The 18,393-nt window shown below is 35.7% G+C and overlaps 1 protein-coding gene across 10 annotated transcripts in view; it reads left to right on the forward strand.

Annotated features, from left to right (window-relative positions):
- Positions 1–18,393, forward strand: part of TCF12 (transcription factor 12) — a 352,686-nt gene that overhangs the window by 317,841 nt on the left and 16,452 nt on the right. For 6 of the 10 annotated variants that reach the window (XM_081831136.1, XM_081831134.1, XM_081831135.1 and 3 more), the window contains 5 exons: positions 5,577–5,650; positions 6,653–6,724; positions 7,465–7,671; positions 15,826–15,940; positions 17,197–17,359. In XM_081831136.1, the coding sequence (XP_081687262.1) occupies positions 5,577–5,650; positions 6,653–6,724; positions 7,465–7,671; positions 15,826–15,940; positions 17,197–17,359 (631 nt within the window). The remainder of the gene's footprint in view (positions 1–5,576; positions 5,651–6,652; positions 6,725–7,464; positions 7,672–15,825; positions 15,941–17,196; positions 17,360–18,393) is intronic. The other 4 variants (XM_081831138.1, XM_081831137.1, XM_081831144.1 and 1 more) reach the window with 1 other exon arrangement.

Here is an 18,393-nt window from a genome sequence, read left to right on the forward strand (position 1 = left end):
GTGAAAGTTATTTGGTACCTTGTATTGCAGTGGCCTGTTATCTAGAGTAAAAAATTCTACCCCACTGTGTGCTCTCTACACTTGTCCTATTCTCTATGCCTGAGCATCAGTCAGACTAGCCCAGGCCTTTGAGGAGAGATAAACAGGTGAAGAGCCACATAGGCATCTTCTAAGGCAACCACCATTCTTGTTTAAATTCCACTCATTTTCCTTAGGAACTTTTCAGGCCAAGAACATATGTTTTTGCCTAGAGCATGCTTACGAGGAACTTCTGAGATGGTGATATTGTATCCGTCAGGATGTTGTAGGCTGAAAGGAAGAGAGACTCTTGTCTTGACTGGCTTTAGTTGAATAATGAGGGGATTGCTGATCCTGTACGAGAAGAAGCCCATAGCAGGACAAGTTCCTGGACCCTAGTATGTCAGAGCTCCTGCTCTACTGCTTTGCAGTTCTTCCTCAGGCTGGTGGCAAGTTCAGCAATTCGAGGTACCATATGTGGACAAAACAGTATTCAGTAGAAGAAAAAGGACCATCTTTTCCTTGTATTTTAAGAATCTTTTTCAGGGAACCTGGGTGGCTCAGTTGGTTAAGCCACTGCCTTCGGCTCAGGTCATGATCCTGGAGTCCCGGGATCAAGTCCCGCATCGGGCTCCCTGCTCAGCAAGGAGCCTGCTTCTCCCTCTAACCCTCCTCCCTCTCATGTACTCTCTCTCTCTCATTCTCGCTCTCTCAAATAAATAAATCTTTAAAAAAAAAAAAATCTTTTTCAGAAGCTTCTTCAACAGATTGGCTCTCATGAGTCCTTGGCCAGCATTGGGCCCCTACCACACCTGCTCACAACAGAAATGGGACCACCATGTTTATCTTAGGCATCAGGATTTACCCCAAAAGCTAAGAATAGAGTTACTCTTTTCTGGTTCACACCAGGAAAGGATAGATACCCCACCGGCCTTCTGAACAAAATCAGGGCTCCAGCAGCAAGGTAGAAGAGATGACTATGTCTATTACAGTTGCCATTTGGGAAACGACACAAGTATTTAAAAGGGTGTTTATTAAGGAAACTTCGAAAGCAGACAAGCAAAACCATGTTTTGCCTTTCTTACCTCCTTCTGGAATATAAATAAAGGTTTAATAATTGCAGTGCTCAGTAGCAATCGTGAGAGCATTTACAATAGAAATAGGAAGAAAAGAGAAGGAAGAAAAGATTCCTTAGTTTTGGCTAGTTTAATCAATGAGATATTTATTTTTATCATCTGTCAGTGTGCCTGGTGTTAGGCATTTATCTGATTTCAGCAGGTGTTCAGTTTAGCTGAGAAAATAAAAGATAAGCACACATAAAAATACAGCCATCAGAATTCACCCTAAGCTAGAGTGATCAGGATAAACTTCATGAAGAGAGCAGGACTTTAAAAGGAGGAGAAAGAGTCTGGGTCTAAAGGGAAGAGTGTAACAAAGATCCAGATGCAAGAAAGCACATGACTTCTTCATCCAGAGTCATGGGCATGACTGATTATGAACTCTTCATGTATGGAAGTGTGAAGCACTAAGATGGAAAGGTTGGCTGGAGCCAAATTATGGAAAGCAAAGCACTCAGTGCTACATTAAGGATTATCCAACTTTTTCCAAGTACGAGGGATCTCATGAAAGTTTGAGTTTAAGGTGAGATTACAAGGGAAAGCAACTAACAAAATAAGGAAAATGCGTGATAAATAAATAGTCCTAAGAATTTCTTTCAGCCATTCAATATGTTGGTATCTAGTCTCTAAAATTTATTAACCAGTTAACTCTAAGTTCCACTCAGAGTGAGAGCAGGTCAGGAACACTAGGTGGATTTTGGATTTAGTGATCAAAAAAAGCCTGTCCACATTTTCTAGCCAAATAATTCAGTTCTCCTATTCTAATCACCTTAGCTAGCTTGTTTTTTGGAAACGGTCATTAAATTTTAATAGCAGGTAAGTTTATTACAGTCCTTCTTGAATAAGAACTAGCTCTTTGGGGTGATCCCTAAAAGGCCCAGGTATCTGTAGAAATTGTTAACTACAAAAACAGTTGAAAGCTCGTGCTTATCTAATAGAAGGAAAGGGTAAGCCCCTACCTCTAGTGTAAGTATTTCTACACTAGATATCAGGTGACAGGGAAGGAAGGCAGGAAATACCCTATTCTCTCCCATATTTGTGTAATAATGCTACAGTTGATGATTACAAGCTAGAGAGAGAGATGCCAACATCAGCTATAGGATTGACTTCTACTGAACTAACTCTATCCAGTCATCCCCTTTGTGACTAATAGCATGAATTTTTGAAAGGACTAACTGGGGTGCAAGGAGCTCTGTCCATGAACTATAATTTGACATTTCTATGAAGTTCAAACAGGTATCAGTGATTTAAGCATGTTAGTATTCTGTTTTAACCAAGTATGTCATAATGGGGCAGCCCAATCTATAATAAAAACAAAACAGGTTTGAGTATATATGTATTTTTCCAGTTTAATGAATTACATTTTGGATATAGATGTTAGCATGGTTTCTTCATATCACTATCAAAAAATAATGAGTGTAGGTGATTTCTTACCTAAGTAACTCATTGCACATCTCATTCCTCAACACTAAACTGGTTGAAGAACCACAAAAATTGCCTGTTTTGCCAAGCAGATGCATGCTAACAATCCTGAGGTGTTTAAACATAAAACTTGTTATTACTATCCCATACAGATTAAATAATTTGATGATTAGGGTCCTGTTACAGGCTGATCACCCAAAGGGAAATGGGAAAAATGGAGCAAAATGTCTGAAAATAAAATATTATAAACATTAAAAGGAACTACTTTCAAAGTAATTTGGGGTCTTTTTCAAAACGGATTATGAGTAACCCTCTTATTCACATAAAATTCCTAGTTCTACATCAGTGCTTGGAACACACTAATGCACTAAAATCAGTGGTAGAGTGTGGGCTGAACAGAAATGCTGTTTATGTGAATTCTTCATATAATCAGTTACTGGGTTTCTCTGGTTGCTGAATTCTAATTGTTATATAAATTTAGTTCACAAGCTTCTGTTTCAATGCGCAATTTTAGATTGTCCATAATTTATATAGTTGAATTAGGATTACCTTCGTATGTTTAGCAGGAAACCTTTAATATTCCTCAAAATATTGTGATTTGCTTACAAGTAAAAAAAAAATTGTTAGCTGATGAAGTATATTAACATGTTTTTTCTTACAATATTAGTGTCTAAATTTCTTCTGTGTAATCACGACAGTGTGCATATAATTGTGAAAACAATCAGATTAAGAATCTATCCAACTTTTCAACTTGCAAAATATATATGATTGGGCGCCTGGGTGGCTCAGTTGGTTAAGCGACTGCCTTCAGCTCAGGTCATGATCCTGGAGTCCCGGGATCGAGTCCCGCATCGGGCTCCCTGCTCGGCAGGGAGTCTGCTTCTCCCTCTGACCCTCCCCCTCTCATGCTCTCTCTCTCTCTCTCTCTCATTCTCTCTCTCAAATAAATAAATAAAATCTTTAAAAAATATATATATATATGATTGATGGGAATGCAATTACTAGGTTATTCAACTAAAGTGCACTATAATAGTTATGATTTATCATAAGTTTTCAGTGTTTCCTAAATATAGCAAATAATCTGCAACAACAGGCTTGGTGGAACATAGGTTAAAGGTTAAAACTTCATTTAGCAGTAAATGAGACAAATTAAGTAAACCTTCGAGTTCTCCAACTTCGGATTTCTAATATAACTCAGGTTGTCACTGAAGCTTTTATAAAGAACAATAATATGTATTTAATTGAATGGTTTTTGTTATTGTCTGTAAATAATTTATTTCCAAATGCACAGTGATGAAATAGGATTTTTGATCAATTGTTTTTTTTTTTTTTAAGCTATTTTGGCATGACCATTTAAACACTGCATTCTCCCCAACACATGGATGGATTAACATTTTCATTTTTTTTATAGTTTTTTTTCCTTTTTATTTTTTCTACTCTGAACTTCTTTTCTCTCTTTATGTTATTATATTGCTACTTTCTAAAGTTGAAGGGTAAACAACATTTAACAATTCTCATAATGATATTTTCCAAATTAAATAATGCATTTTGGTGTAAATTATACTGGGAAAGTGTTTAATAGATAATCGTAAATGTATTTGCAGTCATTTGAAATTGGTTCATTTGTGTATAATTTATAATAATAAGACTTTAGAAAGCAATTTGGCTTTGTGAATTAAGGATCATAAATATATTTATACCTTTTAATTCAGAAATGCTATTTATCCCTGGGGTGCCTGGGTGGCTCAGTCAGTTAAGCATCTAACTCTTGATTTCAGCTCAGGTTTTTTTTGTTTTTGTTTTTTGTTTTTTAAGATTTTATTTATTTATTTGACAGAGAGAGAGACAGCCAGAGAGGGAACACAAGCAGGGGGAGTGGGAGAGGGAGAAGCAGGCCTCCTGCAGAGCAGAGAGCCCGATGCGAGGCTCGATTTCAGGGCCCTGGGATCATGACCTGAGCTGAAGGCAGACGCCTAACCACTGAGCCACCTAGGCGCCCCTCAGCTCAGGTCTTGATCGCAGGGTCATGAGTTCAAGGCCCATGTTGGGCTCCGGTTAAAAAAAAAAAAGAAAGAGAGAAATGCTATTTATCCTCAAGACGTGTTCCCAGAAAGAGAATAACAATACTTACCATTCACAGTATAGTAATATTTAGATACTATTCATGATAGCTAACTGAAAGCAACCAAAACATCCAATAGTGAGGTAATAATGGTGGTTAATTATGATCTAGAGAATCAGGTGAATATTAACATAATCATTAATAACATTATCATAAAGACTGTGTAAAGCCATGGGGGAGGAACAGAATTTTAAATTACGTGTATTTTAAGTACATTTTCTCAAGATAATATGTGCTTATGGACAAAGTCTGAAGAATATGCAAACATAAAAGTAGTTTTTGTTTTTGTTTTGTTTTGTTTTTTGAAGTGTAGTTGACATATAATGTTACATTAATTTCAGGTGTACAGCATAGTGATTCAACAACTCTGTATGTTGTGCTGTTCTCACTGCAAGTGTAGCTACCATCGGTCACCAGACAACACTATTACAGTACCATTGACTAGATTCTCTATGCTGTACCTTTCATCCCATGAGTTACTCATTCCATAACTGGAAGCCTGTACCTTCCCACTCCTTTACCCACTTTTTCCTTCCCCCACTCCCCCCTCCTCTCTGCCAACCACCAGTTCTCTGTATTCATGGGTCTGTTTCTGCTTTTTTTGTTACAAAGTAATAGAAATTATAATAACTAATACAAATTTTTAAAAAGTAGTTATTTTTTGAAGTATAGTTTTTTTTTTTAACTCCCTACACTGTTGTATTAATAATGAAAAAGGGTTTTTTTTAGTGTGTTGGGCTTGTCAGTAGCCAATACTATGCTGAAGGCTGAACAAAAAATGCTTACATAAGTTTATATACACAGAACATCGTTACCCTTTCTTTCAGAACATTATCAAGATCATTGAGTGAACCAAGGTATGTATGTATGTGTGCTTTTGTGTTTTGTTTTAACAGGTACCAGTCAGTGGCCCAGAGCTGGAGGGCAAGCTCCTTCATCCCCAAGCTATGAAAACTCACTCCACTCCCTGGTAAGAGCCTCTTAGGAATATACAGGTCATTTTTATCTGATAGTGCGGAGTGTGTTTTTTCAGTAAATCTTGAGTAACAGTGAAAAAAACAGTAGGATAGCATTACACACGAATTCTTTGCTAACAAGTGGCCTGATGTAGTTTAACAGTATAAGACACATTGGGTGTGCCTTTTGCCATCTGTTCTTTGGGACCTCAGGCTTCTGGTCTCAGGACAACTGGTGTTAAAATAGAGTTATGGGATTCTTGCTTCTTTGATAAATCTAGAGTTCAATTCTTCTGTACTTTTATGTTTACATATAAGAGGAAACAAATAAAAAGGCACAGAGACCAAGTAAAAGCAAGAAAATTAGTCGAGCAGTGGAAAATGATATATTTTACTCTTTCTCATGTGACTATTCTGTATATGGTTTATTACATTTCCATTAAAAGTTTAAAATGTAATATCAATTATATATGTCATGAAAAATGTTATTTCCCATGTTTTCTTTTCTAAAAAAATGTATTGTGTTCATTGTAAAAGCAAAAATGTTATTTAACAAAACGAATAAGGCAGTAGAATAAAAAAGCCTGTCTGGGTATTGAGCGCGAAGAATTTGTGGTAGAATGTTAACTGCTGTTGCTTTTCAGTGCTTACCACAGAATTACAAAGTATTATAAAAACAAAATAAGGGTGACTTGATGGAATGCTAAGTCATTCAATAATTCCAGGTTGCAAACAGAAAAGTTCTTTTTCTGTGACTAACAGAACAATTGAAAGGAAAGTCTTCTTCTCTCATATTTTGCAAGCAAATATAAGCAATGTGTGCTGTTTAGATGCTAACCTTATAACTTCGCTGTTAAATCCCAGCCTTCTCATACCTTAATACAAGTAGATCTTGCAGGTCTCCGTGTTAACTTTACTAACATGTTATGCTGACATGCACATCAGCTATTTCCTCATCTCTTTTGGAGTTAATCTTAACCTGTGCTTTGCCTCCTGTTCTGTCTTGACTTTGCCAGAAAAATCGAGTTGAGCAGCAACTTCACGAGCATTTGCAAGATGCAATGTCCTTCTTAAAGGATGTCTGTGAGGTACTATTTCTTTTAGATGGTGCCTTTTTTGTGTTTCAATTAATTATACTTCCTATTATCCATTTAAAATCTTCAAGCCTGTACAGACTCCAGAGTCTTTTAAAATCAAACAATGACCATTTTCATTTTCATACAGTATGTAAAAATAGACTTTTGTTCATGTTATTGAGAATGATTCCTTTTAAAAGAGCTCTACTGGCATGTGCTTTTGATTTTTAAAATTCTAATATGTTTGTGTATGGGGCATGTGTGTATCCACAGACAATATCATTCCCTCAGTTTTGTGAAAGAGCATATTTGGATGTGTTCACCATTTCAGATAGGGGTGCTTTATTCACTTAAAACAAAATTACACCTTAAACTTGATGGATTTGAGCACCCTTCCCTAAATTGCTTGCATTTCAAAGATCAGTATTAAAGTCCAGGTTATCTTTTTTATCACCTGTAATTATCAGACACAGCAGAATAGCTTTCATCTTTTGTAGGAAGCTAAAAGAAATAGCCTCATGGTAGATTGGTAAATAGATTTTTATGAAGCAGTGATTTGTTTCTGAAGCTGTGTTAATTATGCATAGTCGACATTTCTTTGATTCTTGATTGTAGTGCAGGTAGTTGCTTTTGAAGTTACCTGATAGTACATTTTACTTGCTGTCTTCCGTATATCCCAAAGTAGGAAACAACAGTTTAATAATTTAACAGATACCAGCAGTAACCTCCATGTCTTTTTTCAATCCCTATAGCAATCTCGAATGGAGGATCGTTTAGACAGACTGGATGATGCTATCCATGTGCTGCGGAACCATGCTGTGGGACCGTCCACCAGTTTGCCTGCTGGTCACAGTGACATACACAGTTTATTGGGACCATCCCATAATGCATCAATGGGAAGCCTCAATTCAAACTATGGTGGATCAAGCCTTGTTACAAGCAGTCGATCTGCTTCAATGGTAAAATAGTGCTCATCTCTTTTGTAATATATCCTAAAGCCTATATTCCTAAATGTTTTTCATGAAATCTTTGGAAGAGAGGGTCCTTCTTTTTTAAAAACACTTGTTGGGCAGGGTCATTGGCTGAGCATTGGCCCTTAAAGTCCTGCTATGATCATGTGCAAAGAGCTAAAGCTTTCTACAAGATCATTTTAGCTTAAACTTAGATTTTTTTTTTCCAGATGTGTGGCCAGAACAGTTTTGCCTTGAAATGGTAGGAAGTCTAAGCAAAAACAGTAAAGCAAGACTGAATTTCAAGGGGTCTGGTCTAGAAAGGCTGTTTATTATAATTCAGAACCAGCCTTCAAAAGCAGAAGGAATGTGAAATTATTTGTACCAGTCCAAATTTAAGCTTTATTACCAAATAAAGAAAAAATTGGGTAGTTTTAAGAATAGCTGTAATTTAAGTGACAATGAAAGGAAACAATATTCAATTAATTTCTGAAGAGAATAAAATAATTCAATCCATCTTTTAAAAAACATAATTCTTTAGAGAGAAAAAAGTAAAACTTCTCAGCAAATCAAAAATTCTGTTGTATGTCCTACGTTATTTTTTATCCAGATTGTCTTCTAAAGGAATGAAGCTCTTTTTGAACCTGCAATTTAACTGATGCCGTGTGTTTGAGTGTTTATAGCATTGTTTTTAGGATTTATTGCATGCTATGGAATATTCTCCTATGAAACAGATTTCTAGGTGTAAACCATGTGATCAAGGGTAAAATTCACCTATCATCGAAATAATTAGGTGCCCCAAATGCTGAAGGCTTGTGTTCTGTAAAATAGGATTGGTTCCACATTTTCACATTCACATGTCAGACAGCCATTTATATTCATTTTGGAGCAGCTGAAGTAAACATCAAACACGGCTGCCTAGTTTCCTGAATACGGTGTTTTCGGCAGCATAGGTGACAGTAGATGCCTGCATATCTTAACAACCAGTTTTGGAATTTTTTTTTCAATGTCAGAAAATCTGGAAATTCGGGCTCCTTCTAAATTTTGGTTGCTTTTGGTAAGCTAATAAAATGTGAAAACATTTAAAATTATGAAAGAGAAATATAGGGTGGTGTTATCACTGTTAGTAATAATAAAATAATATCAGTATAATAAGATAGCATTTGTTGCAAATATAAATGTAGAATGTCAAATAATTATTGTTTTGTTGAAATAACTACTTATCCTTATTTAGAAGAATGACTTGAAAATCAATATATTTGAATCCCAAGTTTGTCTGAACTGGCAACATTTGAAGTTATTCCTTCACCTCTTAAAATCATCTTTTAATTCTTCCCTGTTAATAGCTCACTGCTCCTATACAATATTTGATATATCTCTGGCTCCTCCCAATTAAACGCAGAGTTTGTATAAAATGGAACTTCTGTCTTCAGGTGGTTGTTTTTATGAGCTTTGGGTATGAGATGGAAAGAGACTTTTCAAAATCCAGCCCTACAAAGCCATGTAGAAATCTAGTGCATTTTAGAAAGACTTGTGGAGAGAAAAACGGTTTCATTACATACTGCCCTGAAGCTTTTAATTAAAAAAGTAGCTTCCATTATATCCTCTAGGAATATGCTGCCTACTTCAGAGCATCAGCAAAAGGGCTGCCAGAAATATTCTTTTAAAAGGAAAAAAAAAAGTCTAGAAAGAAGTCTTCTGCCCGGGGGGTGCGTCTGGCTCAGACTGAGCAGCAGCGTCCGTGCCACAGCAGCTGAGCCCGCGCTGTTGCTCCGTGTGTCTAGCGAGGTCCTGTCTCCAGGTCGTGGAGGCCGTGGAGTGGGTGAAAACCTGCCGGACGTCATCTGCTGCACCCACCCCATCCAGACAGTCAGTAGTGGAGGTGGGGCCACACGTTTCTGACAGGCTTACCCTTAAAATATAAGTTATTAACTGACAAAAAAAATCTGAAACTGTCAGGTGAGTCACTGTTCATCTCCCCTCCTTCTGAAATGAACAGTTTAGCTGTGAGTCCTCAGTTCTCAATTTCAGCAAAAAGATCTAAGGATAGAATGAAACGAAGCTCATAGTCAGCCAGTGACTCTCCCAGCTAAGCGTTAGGCATCCTGTTGAGGAAGGTTCTTATCCTAGCGGCTCTTAGGATGTCTGAGGACATCAGCAGTGCCAGGAGCCCCCTGCTTAAACACCCAGTACCCACCTATGTGAAATCAACTCTTTTCATATGATTGGAAGGTATGTGATTTGGGGGGACATATCATTACAGCTATTGCCAGCCATCTTTAAGAATTAATCTCCTGCTTTTATTATTCCCTCTTTCCCCTCTGTATTCTAACTGATGACGACTAAGAAATGACACAATTTTACATTCTAGAATCACTTTTCCTTTTTGGTCCTGTTTGACTTTCTGGTAGTTTTTATACTTTTCCTCTATATTAACGTAAATTAGTATTTATTTTAAAGATTTCTAAAAATGAAGGTTACATGGCCAAAATTATGAAGTAACCGCAGAAATAACAGTTTACCAACAACTCTGTATCACCATATAGAATTTGTAAGGTCAGGGTGCCTGGGTGGCTCGGCCATTGAGCGTCTGCCTTCGGCTCGGCTCATGATCCCAGGGTGCTGGGATCAAGCCCTGTGTCGGGCTCCCTGCTCCGCGGGAAGCCTGCTTCTCCCTCTCCCACTCCCCCTGCTTGTGTTCCCTCTCTCGCTGTCTCTCTCTCTGTCAAATAAATAAATAAAATCTTAAAAAAAAAAAAAAATATATATATATATATATAGAATTTGTAAGGTCAGCTTCTCTCTAAAACATGTAATTTTCATCATTCCATTTATTTTCTGCAGAGAATAGAGTTATTCTGATAAATACCATTTCAGGAATTCCACAGAACTTTCAAATAAAATTTTTGTTCTCATGGGCATTTACTGTGGGTCACCATCCAAATTGCAGGTTTTAAATATGATATTGCTTTCTCTCCTAGTATTTAGAAAAGGGAGCCAGCATACTTCTGTAAAAGGCCAGGTAGTAAATATTTTCAGCTTTGCAGGCTATATGGTCTCTGTCACAACTACTTTAACATTGTAACATGAAAGCAGCCATAGACATTATGAAAACAAATGGGTGTGGCTGTGTTCCAATAAAACTTCGTTTACAAAAAAAGAGCTCCTTAATTTGTAAAACACCAGGACCGGAGTCCATAATCTCTCATGGTTCGTCACCTTTGGCCAACAGGCCACACCTTGCCGGTTTTTGAATTGGAACATAAATTAGCTTCCCAGTGCAGGTAATGAGGGTTAGCAAGTTTTTTTCTTTTTCTTGGAGCCTTATTACTGTTTGCTTATTTTTTTAATGATTAGTTTGGGAGTTTTATTGAAGTAGTTGGAATACTTGATTGAGGTAAGCCAGAATACACTTAGAGTAGAAGAGTTGATGTCAAGATAAAAGTGGTACAGACAGCCCAGCTCTCAGCCTGCAGTGCTATCAAGATTACTTGTGGTATAAGGCTACATAGACAGGTTTAATCAAAATAGTGTCCCTTGGTCAGGGAAGTAACTTTGCTGCTGGTAAACTTGCTTTACATTGTTTTCAGTTGTAAGAAGATTATGTCAGTAAAAGTCATCCATAGCTGATATTATTGATTTGTGGAAGATCCATTTTCTTGTCTTATAGATGAAATCATTGGTATTTTTTAATTATTCCAGAAAAAGATTTTTATATTTCACACCAAGGAGATAAGACTACCAACTGCCAAAATCATATATTAATAGGAGCCAAAATCAAAAGATTTAATTTCGACTGTTACTTTTAACTGAACTTGACCAGCCTCAAAGTTTAGAATTATATGAGGCTTCAACCACAGAAAGCTTTTAACATTATTTTAGCTATCTAATTAGTACACACAAAAATTAAATCTTTAGAAAGATTACTATGTCAGAAAAAGAAATTTAAGAAATGGTTAATTCCTGCTTCTTAAAATATAATTAGTATAGACAGCCTGGCATAGCCTTAATATTTGCTCTTATTTTTGAATGGTGTTAACATTTTCATTTACTTAATTTCATATTCCCTTTCAATATTTTTGATGATTTCTCCATATTTGCCGAATGCAAATGTAAAACTTAAGACTTTTTTGTTGGGTACTCTTACTAGGATATGATTGGTATACTGTTTAAATTTTAAAGCACAAAATCAGGGTTTTTAGAACTATTAAAATGTCAGCATTGGACTTCAGTTTTGCTCCCACTTATTTAGTGTAAGAATAAACTCTTAGAATAAACTGCTGACAAGAAAAAATACTGATATTAAGTAGAAAACCGAAAGGACTAGAATTGTTAATTTTATTTGGGCATTATGAAGAGGTCTCAACAGTATAAAGTTATTGTATGTCATATCTGTTTATGGTTGTGTAATACCTAGAATACTGAGGCCCAGTGAGATAGCTCATGATATCACTTTTATCTTTAACTGAAAGTACTCCTTCCTCTAACAGTGATTTCAACTTCATACTAAGTTGTATTAGAAGCTTTTTGTATTAATGGAAACTTGATGCAAATATTAAAAAGTTCCTCATTTATGATACAAAATTTTATCCATGAGGTCTTTTGATTCCTTTGTTATAAGTACTAAGGAAATTTAATCCAACCATTTCTTTTAATTTTTTTTTTTAATTGTTTGGGGTTTTGTTGTTTAAGCTGTGGTTGGAGATGTCTGGTGTTCTTGTATGACAGAATAATGTTAAATTGTAGGATTTAAAGTTTCTTATATAATGATTTAAAAATATAAATTTTGTCTGTTTTCTAAATCCTAAAGCAGTTAGAGAATAGTTCTAAGAGACGTAAGATAAAGTTATTAAAGACTAACAGACAAATAAAGAAATATTTATTCAAAATCAGCACTTCTGTCACATAGCACATTTGCAGTTCTTTTAACCTTATATTTAGACTAATTTTATTAGTATAGGCTTGTATGCCATAGAAATTGTGTGTCTAGGCTTCAAATGATTTGAAGGAGTTTATTTTTAACTGTATTTTTCTTTTTCTAACCAATTTTTTCCTGAATGGGCAATTTAATTTTTTTTTTCATTAAAACTACATTATAATGGTTTTTAAGAGATTTGTAAATTCAGAATTATTCCAAATGGCAACTTTTTTAAGTTTGAAAACCATATAGGTTATGTATTTATGACAATATCATTAAAAAGGAGCCATATTCTACCAAGTTTCTAGCTTAAAATCCCTCTTTAGGTAAAACAAAATACACACAGAACATAAAGATCCTTTAATCAGTCTGTAGATTAATACTGATTAATTTAAATCATTAGTATTCAGTGAACAGTACAAATGGAACAAATTATTAGAATAGAATTCAGAATCAGAGAGGAATTCATACTGAGTACTTTTCAGTCTGCTCCTTAATTCACAAGACCTCTTATTCATCAACTAATTAGATTTAGCATTTTTCTATTGTGGGTGCTAAAGCTATTGGCCAAATTAAATGAAAACAGGTCCCTTGTTGGGTGCTCCCACAAAAGTAAGGCCATACACAGATTGTGAAGATTCAGAATGCAGGATGATGTCATTTAATGAGATGGGCCTTTTATTCTGAAATAGAGCTCTTCATAATAATTGAAATTTAGAGCATAGCAGACCTAGGGGTTTGCCTTCCTCTGCTACTCCCCCAGTAGCAGCAGCCTGTCAGCTGTATGCTAACGAGAGGAACAATTAAACATAGGGTTCTCTCTGGCTGGCCCAGTCTCTGAGCTCAGACAAAGAACTGTTTATACACCTGTTGTGTCTGTGGACAGAGCCATTTGAATGGGTAGCTGCAGATTAAAAGGAGGACATGGGAGCCAGTGTGAGCAAGGGTTAAATAGAACTTTAAGAACTGTGAAAGTCAAATTCTCCAGAAAATATATGAGGGCCATTTGCACGGGGAATCGAGTTACCAAAAAAAAAAGTTCCTGCTAACTTCATTAACATGAAAAACTCCAGACTTCAAGCTTTTTGCTAGTCTGAGTCTAGTCTAAACCTTTTTTAAAGGTTTAATTTTTTTTTTCTTTTTGGGAGCCAAAAAAAATACTTAGTTTGTAGTATTCCAAAAGATGAAAATATTTGCTGGCGTTTATATCCCAAAACAAATTGATCAACCGTCTGATTTTCCTTCAGGTAAAGGCAAAATCCCTAAGATTTACTTCAGTAATGATCTTTTGTCTGCCAGGCCTTTCATCAGAAAGGAAATGATAGAACATTTTTATTAGTTGAGATTCAGAAAATCAGAATTGTTTTTACTAATAAAAAGAAGTAAGAATTCAGAAGCTGCACCATCACTTATTGCCTGGATGGAAATTCAGTTCTGTGGCTGTTCGATGGTATTGTCTTACAGAGCTGTAAAATGAGTTGTACGCATATAGTATAGAGTAAATATACATATGTTTAAAAGTTTAAGTTTTAAAAGGCTATTTTCTTTTAACTACTTGGTATGATACCTCAAAATACTAGGTAAGAACAAAATTTAGCACATATTACCAAAGATCACAGGAACTTTTAAGTTCACATTATAAACACAAACACAGAAATCTTAGCTTTTACTTTGTCCTGCAATGATTTCTTCAGCCAGTCAAAACTGTTCTGGTGGTATTTATCTTTAGAATAGGCTTAGGCTCCTAAAGCCCCAAAGGTTTTGCAGCTATATGTTATATTTATACTATATTTATTTTTATAAGTGGGATTTTTGAACTGACCTCCTTAGATCATTAAATAGTTCATAGCAAGCAAAGAAAGCAACTAATCCTCAGCAATGACTAATCCTCAAATAAATTTAAAAGTAGATAGGGAATACATTAAGTGGGTTTTTTAAAACTACATTAAAGGGGCGCCTGGATGGATCAGTCATTTAAGTGTTTGACTCTTGATTTTGGCTCAGGTCATGATCTCAGGGTCGTGAGAGATGGAGCCCCACCTCGGGCTCTGCACTGGGCATGGAGCCTGTTTAAGATTCTCTCTCTCTCTCCCTCTGTTCCCCTCTTGTGAGCCACCCCCCACCTCAGAAAAATTTAAAAAGAAAAACTACATTAAAGATAAGGGTGGAGAACAGACATTTCTTAAAAAGTATAGTGAAAGACCTGATGTGTTCTAATCAAGTCCAGTACCAAATGGCCTGTTGCCCGAAACTTTGCTTTGGTGCCTTTTGTTTAGCTCACAAGAAACCAAAGGATAAACTTGCATAGGGGTATTTATACCTCTTAGGGTAAAATCCATACAAAGTCATGAAAGATAAAAGCTATATTAATTACTCAAGAGGGATTCAAAGCAAAAGAGTTTGCTGGGATTGAAGGATTTATTGAAAAACAGTGATTCTTATATATAACTCCAAGCAATAAACCTCTTTAATTAAAGACTTAATCTTGTAGCTGATACATATGCTACTGTTCTAATAAAAAGCTTCATTTGTAACCAGTTTTTCCAAAAATATTGCTATAGCTAAAATACTTGGTGGTATTTGCATGCCTTACCTTCTAATTTTAGGCTAATTGTGATTTATGTAAGTTTGATTAAAACAGAATAAAAATATATGTCATTTTTGTTGCCTGGCAATGCAGAACTTTTGTTTTAAGTTAATTTCATTTTGTATTGCTTTTACTCCTCTTTTAAAATTTTTGAGGGAGGCAGAGGAAGAAGAAAAAACAACACACTATATATGTATGTGAGGAAAGGATATACCAAAGTATAGATAAATACTATTATTACTTGGAGTGTAGCAGTATTTTGTTAAATGCAAATTCATACGTATGGAATATGTATATGGAATAGATTTTCAGATTGATTGATGTAGGATTATTAATAGATGCTATAATGTGTAGTGCTTTATGGCTTATAGAGTGCTTTATCTCTGTTAGCTCATTCGCTTCACACAACCTTCTGTGGGATATAAAATTTGAAAGTTGGAATTTTATTTTTTATATTTTGATTCAAAAGCAGTGGTCCCATCAAGTCTTTTGAAATCCAAAAATCAGAAAAGTAACATCCCAGAAAAGTTGTTAAATTCAGATAAGTGATAGATGTCATTTTCTCTATTAAACCCATTAAAAGAATTTAAACAGTTATTGCCCCTGAACTGTCTTGACTTTTCTTTTCTTTTCTTTTCTTTTTTTTTTTTAACTTTAGGTTGGAACTCATCGAGAAGACTCTGTCAGTCTCAATGGCAATCATTCAGTCCTGTCTAGTACGGTCACTGCTTCAAGCACAGACTTGAACCACAAAACACAAGAAAATTATAGAGGTAACTGTATTGTTGGTTTTCAGCAGTAGTGCATACAGAGATATCATTTGGAACACTGTCATCTTTCTTACAAGCAGATTGACATCTGTGAATCGAAAGTCGTCTTAGGTGGGGCAATTCCAAACAGCAGTGCTACTGAATATAGAGGGTAGATATTTAGAATTCTAATTGCCCCATTTTGCTGGGCCAATTGTAGATACTTATTGATGGATAGAACCACATGCAAGGGGTGCCTGGGTGGCTCAGTCGTTAAGCGTCTGCCTTCGGCTCAGGTCATGATCCCAGGGTCCTGGGATCGAGTCCCGTGTCGGGTTCCCTGCTCAGTAGAGAGTCTGCTTCTCCCTCTCCCTCTGCCCCTGCTTGTGTTCCCGCTCTTGCTGTCTGTCTGTCTCTCTCTGTCAAATAAATAAATAAAATCTTTTAAAAAAAAAAAAAAAAAACCACATGCAAACTGTTCAGTATTTACTGGTCATCTTACCTGCTCCTGCTTCCGTCATGTCTCTTTCCTAATCACTTCCCCTCGTGACTGAGCCCTCATGGTCCCTAGAGGCAGTGAGGAATTTTTCTGAGTATGTTGAGAGCTCCAAATGGTAGTAGCTTTTATTTAGAAGATTTTAATTTAATTGGAGAGACAATTCTGATAAAAACAAACTGACAAATGTTATAATAGAGCTTATAAGTACAAGTATATAACCTATGTTAAGACCACCAAAGTAAAGTTTTCCCAGTTATATTTAACCATGCAGCCCATTTTATTATGTTTATCTGGGAAAATGTTAAAGCTTATTTCCTTTACCTTAGCAGCACCTTAGAAGTCAGTTTCTAAACTGCATCAAGTTTCTCATACTTATTCAGTTGTTAAATAGTGCCTTAAAGTAAGCATTAGAGTGACCATCAAGGTCAGACTTCTTTTATTTATTTTTTTTTAAGATTTATTTATTTATTTGAGGGGGGTTGTCGAGGGAGGCGGGGAGAGAGAGAATCTCAAGCACACTCCCCGCTGAGCAGGGAGTCAAACGCTTAACCCACTGAGCCACCCAGGTGCCCTAGACTTCTTCTTTTAAATATAGTTGCTTTAAAAACCATTTTCTCCAAGGTTTGTGGATCTCTTCTTTCCAGCTCTAAATAGTATATTATCCTACATCTTCAGATTTCCACCATAGTCCTGTAACAAATAAAAACATTCACCATCTAGAAGGCTTTTTACAGTCTTAGTTCTAATTCTGGACATTTATGTTTCTTTGCCTCTTTGTTAGGTGGCTTGCAAAGTCAGTCTGGAACTGTTGTTCCAGCAGAAATCAAGACTGAAAACAAAGAAAAAGATGAAAACCTTCATGAACCTCCTTCATCAGATGACATGAAATCAGATGATGAATCCTCCCAAAAAGATATCAAGGTTTCATCTAGAGGCAGAACAAGGTATTTATTAGCATTCAGGTATTACATTTCACTCACTTGCCATGGGTGGAAAATACTTGGAAAATTGAAAGGTATCATGCATTTATTAAGTGTCAGCTGTGTTCTAGTACTGTGTTGGGACTTCATATGTTACCTCATTTAGTGCTCATAGCAACCGTAAAAAGGGAGGCATATGATGCTGACTCCAAAATTATGTATTCCATTATACCACAATATTTTAGGGGCTACATATAAAGAAGAATTATATCTCTCCCTTCAGTTAGAGCACAAAATAAAACAAGTTAAATTGTGCATTTGGAGACATTTAGATACATTCTACCAATAAATATTTGAATATATTTTTTAATACTATGTTTATGGTAAAACTCTATTGTATGATTTAAACCAGAGGTTAGCAAACTGTGGCCTATGGGCCACATGTGGCCCATGGCCTATTTTTATAAATAAAGTTTTATTGGAACACTTCCGTATCTCATTCATTTGCATATGGTCTATGGCTGCTTTCCCAATGCCAAGGCAGATTTGGGTAGTTACAGCAGAGACCAGATGGCCCACAAAGCTGATAATATTTATTATTGGGCCCTTTACAGAGGAATTTTGCCAACTCCTGATTTAAACAAAAATTTGAGAAGTATGGAAAAGGAAATACTCCAGGTGGACTGATGTTGGGGAAGGTTTTCTAGAAATCAGACTTGACCTTGCTTTTCAGTATGGATATTGACAAACAGTACATTAGTTTCAAATGATTTCCAGATTCTTCCCTCAGACTTTTCTTCTAGTTCTATATTAAATTTAGATGGTTTGGTATATTTTTGGCATATCCTGTTTTTTGGTGTCAATAATATGTATATATCACATATAGATATTTAAAACATTGTTCTTTATATTAAATTAGGGTGCAAAGGAGACCACGATAAGTATGGTAGATATAACTAAAAAAATTAAATTGAAAATTCATTTAAAAATTAAATCTTAAGCTTTTAATACTGTCAGAGTGAGAGAGAGCACGAGCTGAGGGCGGGGGAGGGAGAAAA

The sequence above is a fragment of the Leptonychotes weddellii genome, chromosome 9, assembly GCF_054177405.1.
Source record: "Leptonychotes weddellii isolate Sample4059 chromosome 9, ASM5417740v2, whole genome shotgun sequence".
NCBI lineage: Eukaryota > Metazoa > Chordata > Mammalia > Carnivora > Phocidae > Leptonychotes > Leptonychotes weddellii.